Source organism: Engystomops pustulosus, chromosome 10 (genome assembly GCF_040894005.1).
Source record: "Engystomops pustulosus chromosome 10, aEngPut4.maternal, whole genome shotgun sequence".
Classification (NCBI taxonomy): Eukaryota; Metazoa; Chordata; class Amphibia; order Anura; family Leptodactylidae; genus Engystomops; species Engystomops pustulosus.
In genome coordinates this window covers 36,638,765-36,655,167 of record NC_092420.1, presented here as the reverse complement: position 1 = coordinate 36,655,167, position 16,403 = coordinate 36,638,765, and the positions used below count along the sequence as shown (strand labels likewise).

General features: G+C 42.9%; 1 protein-coding gene across 2 annotated transcripts in view; it reads left to right on the top strand.

Moving 5' to 3' along the window:
• GUCY2C (guanylate cyclase 2C) overlaps positions 1–12,314 on the top strand; it is a 133,855-nt gene extending 121,541 nt beyond the window's left edge. For both annotated transcript variants that reach the window (XM_072127960.1, XM_072127959.1), the window contains 2 exons: positions 10,645–10,721; positions 11,913–12,314. In XM_072127960.1, coding sequence (XP_071984061.1) covers positions 10,645–10,721; positions 11,913–12,087 — 252 coding nt within the window. In that variant the 3' untranslated portion in view covers positions 12,088–12,314. The remainder of the gene's footprint in view (positions 1–10,644; positions 10,722–11,912) is intronic.
• Positions 12,315–16,403: the final 4,089 nt, after the last annotated feature.

The window sequence follows — 16,403 nt, the reverse complement described above, 5'->3', positions numbered from 1 at the left end:
TGGTACCCCGCTGCAGCAAGACCATCCTGCTTTGCAGCGGGCTCTGGTGAGGACTAGGTGTCACTTAGTTTCCGGTCCCGGGTGTCGGCTAGTACCACCTCCCGTGGTGATCCAGAGGATCCACTCATACCAAATCCTGACATGGCTCAGTGGCAGTTGACTATGCTCCCTTCCTGGAGATTAGATGCCACATTTACCATTCATTAAAGTTTCCCTGAAAATGTTGGTGTGTTAAGTCTTGTTTCCTTTTATGGATTATATTCAGCAGGGTTGGCTCCAGGTTTCAGTAGGCCCCTTTGCAGTGAACTCAAGTGGCAGCATTAGAAATTCCAAAACCCTCATGGTTATTTTATGTAAAGCCCCCTATCTCCTAAGGATTCATTAGACACAACCTCCCTCCCCCCACGGATTCCTTTTGTACAGCCTTTTGTGGGCCTTCCAGCAGCTCTGGGCCCTTGCACTTGCCTAGGTATGCTCAGTGCAGGTGTGGGCCCTGATATTCAGTGTAGATTTGATGAGATCTCAATGGAGGATGAGCACTATTCAAGGACAAATTTCACTGATTTCCAGACAAGCTCAGGGTTTGTTGCAGCCTGGGGAAAACCAGAATGAGGAGCTTTGGCAGTATTTTAAAACCTCTGTAAACTGCAACAAAGACATTTATGCTTGTGCTCAATGACATCTTATTAACCCTTTGTGGGACCTTCATAATGAAGTACTCTCCACAGCAGAGTGGAATCAATATAAAACTCTAACTTTTATCCATATGACAAACTTGCTGCAAAACTTTAAAAAAAAGTCAGTATCAGTGCTCACTTTTTATTCATTTTATAACTCCTCCGTGTTTGTTTTGCTCTTGTTTTGTTTTTACTTATTTGATGTAGGTATTACTGCATGCTATTCATTGTATGAAGTGTGCACTATTCTCACCAACCACAATTTTTACTGACCACAATTTTCTGTACCATGTTTAAGTCTGAGCTATTCTCACTGACTTCTCTGCACCAGGTATAAGTGTGCGCTATTCTCACTGACCACACTTTTCTGATCCATGTATAAATGTGCTATTCTCACTGACCACACTTTTATGATCCACGAATCAAATAGCATTATTCTCTGATAAAAAAAAACTTTTCTAAACTACATATAAAAGTGCAATGCTCTCTGACAACAGGATTTTTCTGAACCACAAATTAAAGTGCAATAATCTCTGTCAACAGGACTTTCCTGAACAACGTATTAGTATGCGCTGTTCTCACTGACTAGTTTCTGAACAATGTATTAAACAGCAATATTCTCTGACAACAGATCATTTCTGAACCACGTATTAAAGAACAATATTCTCTGACAAACAGGACTTTTCTGAAATACGTATAAAAGACAATGGGGCAGATTTATCAAGCGGTCTGAAAGTCAGAATATTTCCAGTTGCCCATGGCAACCAATCACAGCTCAGCTTTCATTTTACCAGTGCTCATGAATATTTTAAAGGGGAGCTGTGATTGGTTGCCATGGGCAACTAGAAATATTCAGATAAATCTTGATAAATCTGCCCCAATATTCTCTAACAACAGGGTTTTTTTTTTGATACATGCATTAGTGTGCTATTCTCACTGACCACACTTTTTTGATCCACATATTGGTGTGCGCTATTCTCACTTACCACACTTTTATGAACCGTATATTAAAGTGCAGTATTATTTGATTAAAAAAAGTTTTCTGAACTACATATAAAAGTGCAATATTCTCTGACAACAGACCTTTTCTTAACCATGTATTAGCCCAATATTCTCTCAAAACAGGACTTTTCTGAAACATGTATTGACCACTTAACACTACTGGCCTTTTTAGTTATTCAGTTCCCATATTTTTCTCCTCCAAAAAATCCATAACTGTTTTATTTTTTAGTGTATAGATCTATATAAGAGCTTGTTTTCCATGACTTGGCACACTTTGGTATCATTTCACTGGATGATATTGTCAAAAGTTGTAAACTTCAAAATTTTCAAACCTTAATAATCACCAATAACATCCCACAAATGTTTTGGTATCAGTATTTGTTTTCTGGTGATGTTCTAAATAAGATTAAAAAAACCAAAATGAGATATCAGATATCAAATTCTTACATACGGATAAGGAGATAAAAAGGGGGATCTCGATGATTTATCATAACATAATGCGTAAAAAGGTTAACAAGAAATTGGACTTTATGTTGAAATGGGAAGCCCATCTGAACAAATAATTTTGATCTAGGAACCTGGCTGAAAGCTATGAAAAATACATGTAAATTAGGGATACATATGATAATTTTTGTTGGAGGCAAATGGTGGGAGTGTCCATCAGTCAAGGAATTTTGGGATTATGCATTTGTTTTGATATTTAAAACTATTAATAATAATATAACCCCAAACCCGGAATTAAGATGGTAAACATAGGTATGGAGAATATACCGCCAAAATTGAGGTGAACAACACACAAAATACTGGCTGCTACCAGAACTGAGATTGTAAGCAAATAGAAAAGCACCCACCCACCACAAAAAGAAGCAGTTCTGACACCGCTTAGTATCATCTGTACGAATCATCCCTAGGAGATAACAACCTTCTAAATTCTGATGTAAGGGGGAAATGGGACAGTCTGATTTGTTGGTGTAAATAACATAATCAAGAGAAGTAGAAAGGTAAGGAGTAAAGAATAATAATCTGGTAATAAGGTAATAATAACCTTTATGTCCAGTAAGAATCTAATGGGAATAATAAAAGTGTATAAAAATGGTGGATGTAGGTCCACGAGTTGCATTATGTGAAATTGAATATGTCAGGATTCGGGGACAGTGGATCCTCTTGACCACTGTGGGAGATGGTACTAGCCGACACCTGGGACCCGGAGTCTAAGTGGCACCTGGTCTTCACCACAGCCCGCCTCAAAGCGGGATGGTCTTGCTGCGGCAGGGTACCACCAAGTCGTTCCACAGGTGCGACCAGCCCGTAGTGGCAGCCGAGGTCGAGGTACCTTAGCAGGAGATGGTCTCGTAGTCAGGTACAGGGTCAGGGCAGGCGGCAGAGATGCAAGGTCTGACAACACTCAAGTGCCTGCTCCCATTGTAGTACACAGAGATGCAAGGTCAAGTCCAGGCAGGCAGATGGGAACGGGAACACAGGCACACAGGAACGCAGGACACGGAACTCAGGAGCAGGAACACACGGGACCAAGAACGCAGGGTACACGGGAACACACAGGAACGCACAGGAATGCCTCCCTCTCTTCTTAGGCCTGAAATCACTGAATCAGGCTCTTGTCCAGGACGTTATCCTCTGACTCCCACAATCTCTCCTCAGGACCAAACCCCTTCCAAGAATGAATCGCCTACCTCTCACCGACTTCATGTCGAGGACCTTCTTCACCTCGAAGACATCGGTGGAATCAGCCTGAGGCGCCATAGGAGGAGGTACTTGCCAGGCAAAGGGGTTCAAAATGACTGGCTTGAGAAGAGAAACGTGGAAGGAGATGGGTATGTGCATGCTAGGAGGCAGTCACAATTTGTAGGCTATTGGGTTGATGTGACTGAGGACCTCAAATGGACCCAACAACTGGGGTCCCAATTTGTAGCCAGGGATCTTTAGTCGGACGGTTCTGGAGGACAACCAGACCTTGTCACTGGGAGCGAAGACAGGAGAGGGTCTGTGTCTTTTGTCCGCTTAACACTTGGTCTGAACAAAAGCTTGGAGCAATGAAGTACGGACTTGTTCCCAAACAGCTTTTAGGTCCTATACCAATTGGGCTGTGGATGCAGTCCATAATTAATATAGAAAGGAGCAGAAACAGCAGAAGTGGAGTCTAGGGAATTGTAGTAGAATTCTTCCCATGGAAGAAGAGAAGCCCAGTCGTCCTGATGGGCGGACACAAAGTGACGGGGTAGCAACCCAACGTCTGATTCACCCTTCCCCCTTGGCCGTTAGACTGAGGGTGATGGGCGGAAGAAAAGTCCAATTTCAGCTGCAGCTGGTTACAAAGAGACCTCCAGAACTTGGAGACCAACTGAACACCTGTTCTGGGGAAGGCCATGAAACCGGAAGATGTGCTGGAAGAAGAGACTGGCAAGACGCGGAGCAAAAGGCAAACGTGGTAGAGGGACAAAATGGGACATTTTGGAAAAGCGGTCAGTCACCACCCAGATGACTGTGTTGTCAGATGATGGCGGGAGATCCGTAATAAAGTCCATTTCCGCATGAGACCATGGACAAGTAGGAAGGGTAACGGTAACAGAAAACCAGCAGGTTTTTGTTGTGAGGGCTTATTGCGGGCACAAGAGGCACAGGAACCCACAAAATCCCAATACCAAGTCAGGCCACCAATAGAATCAGGAAATGAGGGCCACAGAGCGCTGCACCCCAGGGTGCCCAGCCACACAAGAAGAATGTCCCCAGGTCAGGATCCTCTTTCGAAGACCAGGTCGCACATAAGCCTTCCCGGGAGGTAGTTGCCGTAGGTCCACTGGCGCTGCCAGCACAAGTCTCTCTGGAGGAAAGTTATGTCTCGGAGCAGAATCCTCCCCTATAACATCGGAAGCACAGGAAAAGGCGTCAGCTTTAATGGTTTTCTCAGCAGGACGGAAATGGATCTGAAAGTCAAAGCGGGAAAAGAAGAGAGACCACCGGACTTGACGCGGGTTCAGTCGATGAGCTGTCTGAAGGTATTTAAGGTTCTTGTGGTCCGTGTAAATGCTAACTGGAAATCGTGCTTCCTCCAGAAGATAGCGCCACTCCTCCAAGGCAAGCTTGAATGCCAGAAGCTCACGATCTCCAATAGAATAGTTTCGCTTGGCGGAGGAGAACGTTTTGGAGAAGAAGCCCCAGGTGAGTGTTCGGCCCTTAGACCCTTTCTGGGTAAGGACCGCCCCAGCTCTCACTGAGGAGGCATCAACTTCCACAAGGAAAGGCTTTTTAGTATCAGGTCGGGTAAGAACTGATGCAGAGGAAAAGGCAGTCTTTAATTTCATGAAGGCCTTCTCCACAGCTGGAGACCAGACACGAGAATTGGCACCTTTCTTCGTAAGCGCCACCATTGGAGCTACCAGAGACAAGAAACATGGGATGAATTGTCTATAATAGTTCGCAAAGCCCAGAAATCTCTGAATGGCACGTAGTTCCACTGGGCGTGGCCACTGAAGAACCACAGACAACTTGACAGGATCCATCAGCAAGCCTTTATCAGAGATTATGAAGCCGAGGAATGGAAGGCTCTTCTGATGAAACTGGCACTTCTCCAGTTTGGCGTAAAGATGGTTAACCCTGAGGCGGCTGATCACTTGCCATACATCGGACTGGTGAGACTCAAGATCCACAGAATACACAAGGATATCATCCAGGTATACCACAACACAACTTTATAACAAGTCCCTAAAGATGTCATTAACAAACTCCTGAAAAACGGCTGGTGCATTACAAAGTCCAAAAGGCATAACTAAATATTCAAAATGACAATCACAGGTGTTAAAGGCGGTCTTCAACTTGCCCTCCTTCCTGATGCGGATGAGGTTTTAGGCCCCACGTAGATCCAATTTGGAGAAAACTCTTGCGCCCCGTAGACGGTCAAACAGCTCTGTGATCAGTGTAGTGTGATCAGGATAGCGATTCTTAACGGGGACCTTGTTAACACGGTGATAGTCAATACAGGGGCAGAGAGAACCATCCTCCTTGCAGACAAAAAAGAAACCTTCACCAGCTGTAGAGGAGGATCTGCATATGAAGCCCCTTTGCAGATTCTCCTTGATGTACTTGATGTAAATGGCCGCAGTCTCAGGAACCAAGAGCGGGTACACCCGACCCCGACGAGGAGAGGAACTGGGAAGCGGGTCAATGGGGAAATAGTAGGGACAATGTGGAGGAAGAGTCTCAGCCTGCTATTTGGAAAACACATCTGCGAAGTCCAGGTATGGAGGGGGAAGCCCCTCTAGAGACTTGGGAGACCAGGTTGAAGTCCTGTCGTAGCGGACGAGGAATCTCCCCAGAGGACCAGTCGAGCACAGGCGCATGATGCAGTAACCAGGAGTGGCCCAGCAGTTCGCTGTAGAGGCTGAGTCCAGGAAAGCAGAAACCTGGACTGGGTCACCTGAACCAGAGCCGAGCAGCACAGGAATGTTCAATCTTGGAGAAGCCTCTATCTCAGCTAGATGTCCAGAAGAGGCACAATATAGGCAGAGGTTCTCCAGCCGTCGCTGGTCACGTTCTTGCGGAGAAAGGCGGGATCTATCCACTTGCATGGGTTCCTTAGCAGTAGGGAAGACCGGAAACTGGGCAGGCCCTTGAAAAACAGGGGCCAAGCGATATAGGAGTTGGACCCGAGGTTGGGCCTGTTCCAGGCGTAGTTCATCGGAACGCTCTGAAAAACGGATATCTATCCGAGTGGCCAGTGAAATAAGACTACTCAGAGTAAACTGCAAGTCCGGGGCAGACAAAGGGTCCTTAATGTGGGTAGAAAGTTCCTTTTTAAAGGATGCCAACAAAGCCGCTTAGTTTCAGAATAACTTCAAAGCCAGGGTGCAAAAACGGACAGCATAGTCATGCACAGATGCATCTCCTTGCGTCAGATTCAGCAGAGCCGTCTCCACCGATGATGCACGGGCAGGTTCCTCAAAGACAATCATAATGAGGATGGAGATGCTTCCGACATTTAAATGCCCCCGAAAACCTTTGCTGACAGCATTTAAATGGTTAACACCCACACGATGCATACATTAGTGTTCATTATTCTTACTGACCTTTTGAGCACAATATTATCTGACAACAAGACTATTCTGAATTACCGTATATACTCGTGTATAAGCCGAGTTTTTCAGCACAAAAAATGTGCTGAAAAACCTAATCTCGGCTTATACACGAGTTAATAAAAAAAAAAAATTAATACTCACCCTCCGGCTCCCGGTCCTCGGCGGCGGCTCCTGGTCCTCGGCGGCAGCTCGCGATCCTCTGCGGCGGCTTCTCTCTTCGATCTTCACGTGCCGGCAGTCGCGTCTATGTGACTTGCCGGCGGGCGCACAATATGATGTAGCGGTGTCGCCGCTGATGACGTCATCAGCGGCGACACCGCCGCATCGCACTGTGCGCCTGGACGCGACTGCCGGCACGTGAAGATCGAAGAGAGAAGCCGCCACAATGGATCGGGAGCTGCCGCCGAGGACCGGGAGCCGCCGCCCAGGACCAGGAACCGCCGCCGAGGACCGGGAGGCGCCACTTCAAATCAAAGGTGAGTATCGTCGGAGGGTGAGTATTAAGTTTATTTTTTTATTATACTGAGGGCAGGCTGTATACTTTTTGGGGGCAGGCTGTATACTTCATGGGGGCAGGCTGTATACTTCATGGGGGCAGGCTGTATACTTCATGGGGGCAGGCTGTATACTTCATGGGGACAGGCTGTATACTTCATGGGGGCAGGCTGTATACTTCATGGGGGCAGGCTGTATACTTCATGGGGGCAGGCTGTATACTTCATGGGGGCAGGCTGTATACTTCATGGGGGCAGGCTGATTGTATACTACAGGGGGCTAGCTGGCTGTATACTACACCCTCGGCTTATACTCGAGTCAATAGGTTTTCCCATTTTTTTGTGGTAAAATTAGGGGCCTCAGCTTATACTCGGGTCGGCTTATACTCGAGTATATACGGTACATTTAAAAAAAACTATATTCTCTGGAGTTGTATGAAATACATATAAAAGTGCAATATAAAATGACAAATGACTTCTCAAAACCAAATAAAAAGCGCAATATTCTTTGATTTTATAAAAGCGTAATATTCTCTGACAACAGGACTTTTCTGAACTACATATAAAAATGCAATACTCTATGACAACAGGAGTGTTCTGATGTTCTGAATCGCAACTGTGATATTCTCTATGGCCACACTTTTCTGTAACACACATTTTGTGTGCATTTGTGTGCATTATTCTCACTGAGCACACTTTTCTAAACCACATAGTAGTGTGTGCTGTTCTCAATGACTAATTTTTTTCTGATCCATGTATTATTGTGTGCTATTCTCACTAACCCCACTTTTCCAAACCACATCTAAAGCCCAATATTTGGCGACAACAGGACATCTCTGAACTATATATAAAAAGCATAATATTATCTGAGAACAAGACTTTTCTGAGCCAAGTCAGAGAATATTGCTCTTTAGTACAACATAACTTTTCTGAACTACTTATAAAAGTGCAATATTCTCTAACAAGACTTTTCTGAACTACCAATAAAAGCACAATATTCTCTGATACCAGCACTCTTCTGAGCTATGTATAAAAGCAGAATATTCTCTGAAAACCAGACTTTTCTAAATCAACTATTAAAGAGCAATTATTTCTGACAAGACTTTTCTAAACTACGTATAAAAGCGCAATATATCTGTACCATGTATTAGTGTGCTCTAGTCTCACTTAGCATACTTTTCTTAACCACATTTTGAAGTGCAGTATCTTCTGACAATAGGATTTTTCTGTGCTATCTATTAAAGCATGATATTCTCTGACAAGACTTTTCCAAACCACATGTTTAAGAGCAATATTCTATAAAACAAGACTTTTTCTGAAGTACCATATATACCTGAGTATAAGCCTAGTTTTTCAGCACAAAAAAATGTGCTGAAAACCCAAACTCGGTTTATACTCGAGTAGAGTAAAATATATAAAAACTCACCTTTCCAGCTTCCCCCACTGCTGTCTATATACTGGGTCAGGGAGCTGGCTATATACTGGGGCAGGGGGCTGGCTATATACTGGTGGATATGGGCTGGCAGGCTATATACTGGGGGGCAGGTGCTGGCTATATACTATGGGGCAGGGTCCGGCAGGCTATATAATGGGGAGGCTGTGACCAATGCATTTCCCACCCTCGGCTTATACTCGAGTCAATAGGTTTTCCCATGTTTTTGGTGATAAAATTAGGGGTCTCGGCTTATACGTGGGTCGGTTTATACTCGAGTATATACAGGTACATATAAAAGCACAATATTCTCTGACTACAGGACTTTTCTGAACCACATATTAAACCACAATATTCTCTAACAACACTACTTTTAAGAACCTTGTATTAAAAAGCAATATTCTCTGATAACAGCACTCTTCTGAACTATGTATAAGAGCACAATATTGTCTGACAACAGGACTTTTTTGAGCCATGTATTAAAAGGCAATGTTCTCTGATAACAAGACTTTTCAGAACTACATATAAAAGCATAATATTCTTTGACAAACTGACTTTTCTAAATTATGTATAAAAGCACAATATTTTCTGACAACAATACTTTTCTGTATTTGGATTATTACATTTTTAACCAACATAGGAGCAACTTTGCAAACATGATATGATTGATGATTTTTCTGTGGTTGAATACATTACAAAGATATGATCTTCAAGATCTTGCTTGATCATGCAGTATAGGCTGCTAATCAGGTCTGGTCTTTGCAACTATTTCTGTCTTATCCTCTATAATAAGGGCAATTATTACAAGTTTCCACATGTTTCAAATAATAGGATCAACTTCTATACACTCCAGAGCCCTGGCCAGAGCAATTGCTGCTGTTTCACAAGTTCCTGCCTAGCTGAATGACCATATGATGAGTAGCAAGCTCTCCCTTGCTATCTCTTGTGTGTAATGGTATCTGGACATGTGACACTGCTCTTATACTGCAGAGACATATGTCCAGCCAATCACAGTCATGCCTAAGGAGGAAATGTCTGTGTTTGCTAAGGGTCTGGAAGCTAATTGATTGGTTGCTTCAGCATTAACAAAATTGAACAAACCAAGATAGAGAAGAAAATAATAAAATATGTGTTATACCATATTGATGCGCTGCAACCTGTCCTTGTCCCTACATAATGTGATACCACATGGCTTGTTGGAGAATTATGAATGAAACCTATTATTCTTGGAACCTATTATTGTTGGAAGTAAAAGTCCAACAATGTAGCACAACTTAAAACAGAAAGAGTCTAGTAATGTCAAAAAATATAAATACTTTATTTTGATCAAGTAACAAACACTGGTTAAAAAATGATCCTGCCCCAGAGGGGACACAAGACAATGTTGCACACCAGACAACAGATCATAGTGCAAAAGTTGGGTATTTGATAAAGGCACCAATGGCCATATCTATCAGTACGGTATTGATGGGAAGCATAAACCAATTACAGATACATCCAAAACAGTAGTCATTAAAAGTAGATGAAGTATAGCTTACCCATGTTGAAGTGATCGTTGCCTGGAATGACAACAGTGATTGGTTGCTTCAGCAGTAAATCAAGCAGCTTCACTTGTTTTTACCCAAACACAGACACAGATCTTGGATAATGACAGGTTTTTCAGGCTATGGGTCCGTGGGTGCTAAACCCATGAAATTTGGTATGGACCCGAACTTTGTAGTATGTGTCTGATCATCACTGGTCTCTGCCCAAAAGTCCTTGCCTCTCCCAACGTTGGGAGATTCCATTTTACGGCATAATTCACATTTTAGCTGTAGAGATCCTTGCATTGTCTAAGTAATTAAGAGTTTGCACAACTATTCAAAAGGAGTGATGGTTGTCATTAATGTTCTGAACCTATGTGCTAAAAATGTGCCTAGTCATTGCAAAATTGTATTCTTCTCTTTTAGGGAAGAGGCACAGAAACTACATATTGGCTTACAGGAGAAAAGGACCAGCAGTACAACCTTCCCATACCTCCATCTGTGTAAGTATTCTCATAAAACAGGCTTTTCATCCAGCTTCATATTAAAGATGAGAATCTCTTACCTACAGTGAGGGAGTGGGAAAAAGAGATGGAATCGATGCTGGTAATGGCATATAGTGATTGTAAGAGTAGTGGTAGGAAGAACTGGTGGGGATATTGAGTATGGAGTGGTTGGCCGGGAGTGGAGGAGATAAGAGGGTGGTGGATGGAGAGTATAGTAACTTATTTATCAATTTTACTTTTATTTTTTTTTAAGTAATTTATTTTTTCTGTATTATATTAATGGAGTTATAGATGGTTCTGAGGAGTGTTGTGATGGGTTTGATGAGCAGAGGAAGAAAGGGAAAAAGGGGTAAAAAAATAAAGAAGTTATGTAGGGGAAACCGATATACAGTAGTGTGTATAGTAATTGGAAATTGTATGAATTGTAAACTGTTTTTATATTCCTAATAATTCATTTATAAGAATAATTTAAAAAATTAATAATTAAAATGATAAGAATCTCACCTTTCAAATTACATCAGGCTTGGGATTCTGGGAGCTACAGAACCAGAGATACAAGGCAGGTAAAGGCATTGTTGGAAATATGGTCTGCAAATAAAGATCCAATTGCTTCAGTTTTCTATAACTGGCCATATTTTATGTTCTTTAGCTCCCAGCACCATCTTGAGCAAAAGATGACTCCTCTCTCCACCTTTTCATGTGACTTTATAGGTCATGTCTTATAAGTAAATGGGAAGGATTTAATGTAAAAGAGGAAATGCTAGAAAGGATATTTCGTATCTACCTGAGGGGGCTAGTCGTTAAATGGGTTAAATCTGTAATCCCTTTAAGTTTGAAATTTAAAGGGTCATTTCCATCTAATACATGATAGCCTTTCACTGGAATATACCATTATTGCTTATTTAGCATTGAATCTCCATCCTAAACTTTTTCCTGCACAGGTTAATGGGACTTACTTCTCTTGATATACAGTGAACAATTACAATCACATGCTTGCAAATTTCAAATTTGATTTTTTTTTTTAATGTAACATTTTTCATACAGTGTTACGATAGATAAATGTGTGTTATACTTTATAATGTACATAATATTGCAATGTGCATAGCAAGTTTTCATTGTAGAAGGTGTGAAAATTGTTAACTGTGAAGCCTCATTGAATAACCAAACATTTTTTTGTTGTTAAAACAGGGAAAATCAGCAGCGTCTCCAATCAGATTTTGCAGAGATGATTAACGAATCACTGAAAAAGAGAGAAGAAGTGGGCTATGAAATTAGACCACTGACCCGTGTAGCAAGTTACAGAAGTGGTACATTGGAATACCTACAAATAGCCACACATGGTCCGCCCAGCACTTATCTGTAAAAGAAGGATTTATACATTACTACACTGACAAAAGATGAATGTACATGGCACATAGAACTCAGAAAAATAAGCAATGTTTTACTTAAGTGAAGTTCATATAACAGTAATTGTGTGAAATACCATAATAATTAATGATTGGTATCAGGTTTTCTTGCTTTTAGTAGAAATATATACAGTTACCGTAAGTAGGAATTGTGAAATAAACAACTAAATCTTTGTTGCTGTCACACAGCTATCAATAATAAACTGTTCTTAATGTAAAATCCGTTTCAGACAGTATTACTGTGGACAGTGCATCTTACAAAGCAGAAAGTAGGGGTGCAAAGCCCTTTTTGGTCATATGTCATATTGTGCTACTTTAAGGGGCAAATCTGCAGAACACTGAGGCAGGCGTGATAAAAATCGGCTTCTCATAATGAGCACATTATTACTGATGCCTTTATTAAAAGTACCAGCTTTGTCTCTGTTAAAAGTCCTAGAAAAGTGCTTCTACATAACTAAAACTATGCATTAAACAAAATAACCTATACAGCAAGGAAAAAAACAAGCTGTGTTTTCCTTGCTGTATAGTAAGGATAAAGAAGACATTTTTTAGGAACTCACTGACAGGGTCGGCTCCAGATTTCAGTAGGCCCCTTTGCTGTGTACTCACATGGCGGCACTAAAAATTCAGAAACAAAAACACTATTCTGTTCCCTAAATAAAGTTTATCATACCAAACATCCTCTTCATGGTTTAATCAGATACAGCCCCCTTCTCCCCATGGATTCCTTTTGTGGGCCCCTCAGCAGCTCTAGGCCACGGCACTTGCCCAGGTATGCCCAGTTCTGGCACCGGCCCTGCACACTGACCAGACATACCCCTTACCGACATAGTACATGACATAGTGCGTGACACATCGGGTGCGAGTGCATGGAGACGGCTCACATGCTGAGCCCTCTCCATAGCCAGTAGGTTTTTGCTGCATATTGCAGCAAAGACTTGCCGGGTGTAAACATGCCAACCGCCGCTTGCTAAGCTGCCAGTGGCTTAAAAAAAATGGCGCATGGGCATTGCTTCTTGGTGAGGATTGTCGCCCAATCAAAACACCCCCCCCCCTTCCCGTGACGATCCTCGCCATGACAGCTTCGCGTCTTCCGAAGACCTGAGGCTGTCTCGTTTTAACCCTTATATTACACTTTTGACCAGTGCCCACACTGATGATGAATGTCACACAACTGGGATACCTCGAATTGAGTGAATTGTCGTTTTTACAGACCTGCATCCTATTAAAACCTGTGGGATCAGCTAAATCGCAGTGTAGCGGCTTGGAACTCTATATCTCAGAGCCTCAATGACCTGAGGGCTGTCCTTTAAGAAGCGTAGGATGCAACTAAAAATTAGTCAACTTGTGAACACCAAGAGATGTTGTTGCTAAGCTGTAACTGTGGTTCACTGCCCCGTGACAAGTTATTTGGACACCAACAATTTTTGTGGAATATACGCACCACAGCTTTTGGCTTTTGTTTCAATAAATAGTTTGAGGCAATACTCTAACTTTTGGCATTTCACATTGAAAAAGGCTCATGTATTTGTGAGCCAAATCCTTGGAATGCTGCTACATTTTTTTTAAATATATATATATATAATTATATATACACATATTGCTCAAAAGAATAAAGGGTACATTAAAATACCAAATCCTAGATCTGAATGAAATATCCCAGCTGCAATTCTTTAATCATTACATAGTGGAATGAGTTGAGAACAATAAAACATATAAACAAACAAATAAAATTAATTAATAAATGAAACAAACAAATGCAGTGTTTGTGGCCTCCATGTGCCTGTATGATCTCCCTACAACACCTGGTCATGCTCCTGATGCGGCAGAAGATGTCCTATTGAGGAATCTCCTCTCAGAACGGGATTAAAGCATCAGTCAACTTCTGAACAGTCTGTTGTTCAATATGGCATCTATGTCTCATGGATGGCCCGAGACATCATGTTCTAGATGTGCTCTATTGCATTAAGATCTAGGGAACGGCAGGCAAGCATCAGTGCCTCCATCATGCAAAAACTGCTGACACACCACAGCTACATAAGGTCTAGCATTATCATACATCAGAAGCAACCCACTGCACCTCCCTCGACAGCCTACCCCTCTTTTTGAAGGAATCTTTGTAGGAAGTTATGGTCCAGGATGTCAGGCTCCCATGATTTCTCCTTAGGCCCAAACCCCTTCCAGTTGACAAGGAAGAATCGCTTCCCTCTGTCTTTGTGTTCAGGACCTCCTTAACCTTGAAGACATTGGTGGAGTCAGCCACAGGAGCAAGAAGTGATACTTGCCAGGAGAATCTGTTCAGGATGACTGGCTTCAGGAGAGATACGTGGGAGGAAGGCGGAGCTTATACGCCACAGGATTAATGCACTGCAGCACCTCAAAAGGACCCAGGTAACAGTGTACCAAGTTTGTAGCTAGGGATCTTCAGCCAGACATACTTGGAGGATAGCTACACTTTGTCACTTTAAGAGAAGATGGGAGGAGGCCTGCATTTTTTGTCAGCCTGGGTCTTGGTTCGAGCAGATGCCTGTAGCAAGGAGAGTCTGCTCCCAGATAGACTTAAGATCTTGAACCAACTCTTCCACAGCTGGAACATCCGAAGGCACAGAAAGAGGAAGAGGAGGGTGTGGGTGCTGTCCATAGACAATAAAGAAGGGTGTGGAGCCTGGAGATTCAGAGTCCAAGGAGTTCTAGGAAAACTCTGCCCATGGCAACAGAGTGCACTAGTCGTCCTGACGGGCAGATACAAAATGACGGAGATAACAGCCCAGAGTCTGGTTAACTCTCTCTACTTGTCCATTGGACTGTGGAAATCCAGCTTCACTTGAAGTTCACCACACAGGGATTGCCCCTGTCTGAAACGATGTGCTAAGAAAGTCCATGAAGCCGGAAGATGTGGAGGAAGAACGGTCTGGCAAGGCATCAACATCTTGGAGAACCGGTCTAGTATTACCACAGGAAGGTGGAAAGTCTGTGATAAAGTCCAATTGCAGCTGGGTATCGATACCAGCAGGTTTGAGATGAGATGGCTTGTTTTGGGCACAGGAAGTGCAGGAGCCCACATCTTTGAAATGAGAATTAAGGACAACAGAGCGTTGGACCCCAGGATGCCCAGCCACATGAGAGCAATGTCCCCAAGTTAATATCCTGAAGGGTAGATCGGACGTATGCCTTGCTAGAAGGAAGCTGCCAAAGGTCCACTGGAGTGACAAAAAACAATCGTTCAGGAGGAATGATGTGACAGGGAGCTGGTTCTTTCCCAATAACATCAGAGGCAAGGAGAGAAGGTATCAGCCTTCACATTTTTTTCTGCAGGACAAAAGTGAATCAAGAAATTGGAGCAAGAAAACAGAAGAGTGACCAGCGAGCTTGTTGTGGGTTGAGGCGCTGAGCAGTCTGGAGATATAAAAGGTGCTTGTGATCTATAAATATGCAAACCAGATGGCGAGCTCCAGAAGATAGCGCCACTCTTTCATGCCAAGTTTAATGGCCAATAGTTCTTGGTCATCTATGGAGTAATTCCTCTTCGCAGTAGAGAAGAACCCACAGTTGAGAGTTCGGCATTTGGACCCTTTCTGGGTGAGAATGGCTCCAGCACCAACGGATGAGGCGTCAACCTCTAGCAGGAATGGTTTCTCAATATCAGACTGGGCGAGAACGGAAGCAAAGGTAGAGTTCAGCTTAATGAAAGCTTCTTTAGCCATCAGAGTCCACAGCTTAGGAGCAGCGTTCTTCTTAGTCAGTGCCACAATGGGTGATACAAGGGAGGAGAAATGTGGTATGACCTGCTGGTAGTTGAAGCCCAAGAATCTCTGGATGGACCGAAGTCCTACTGGGCGAGGCTACTACAGAACCGCAGATAGTTTTGTAGGATAAATCTGTAGTCCTTTGTCAGAGATGATGTACCCGAGGAAGGGAAGACACTTTTGATGGAATAGACACTTCTCAAGCTTGGCATACAGGCGATTGGCCCTTAGGTGCCTGAGTACTAGTCGTACCAGAGCCTGTCGAGACTCGAGGTCTGCAGAGAACACCAGGATATCGTCCAAGTAGACCCCGACACCTAAACAACCACAGCATGAATTTACCACTGACAGGTAGCCAAGCTAAATTGATGGAGACAATAACGTGTCTCCAAAGTAATGTACTTCCTCCAAGGTAAAGCTATAAATGAGCTAAGTACCTAAAAGGTAAACGGCGGAATATAGAATACACCGGAATGATCTAATACGCATGAATTCCAGCACATATAGTTCTTATATACCATAGTGAA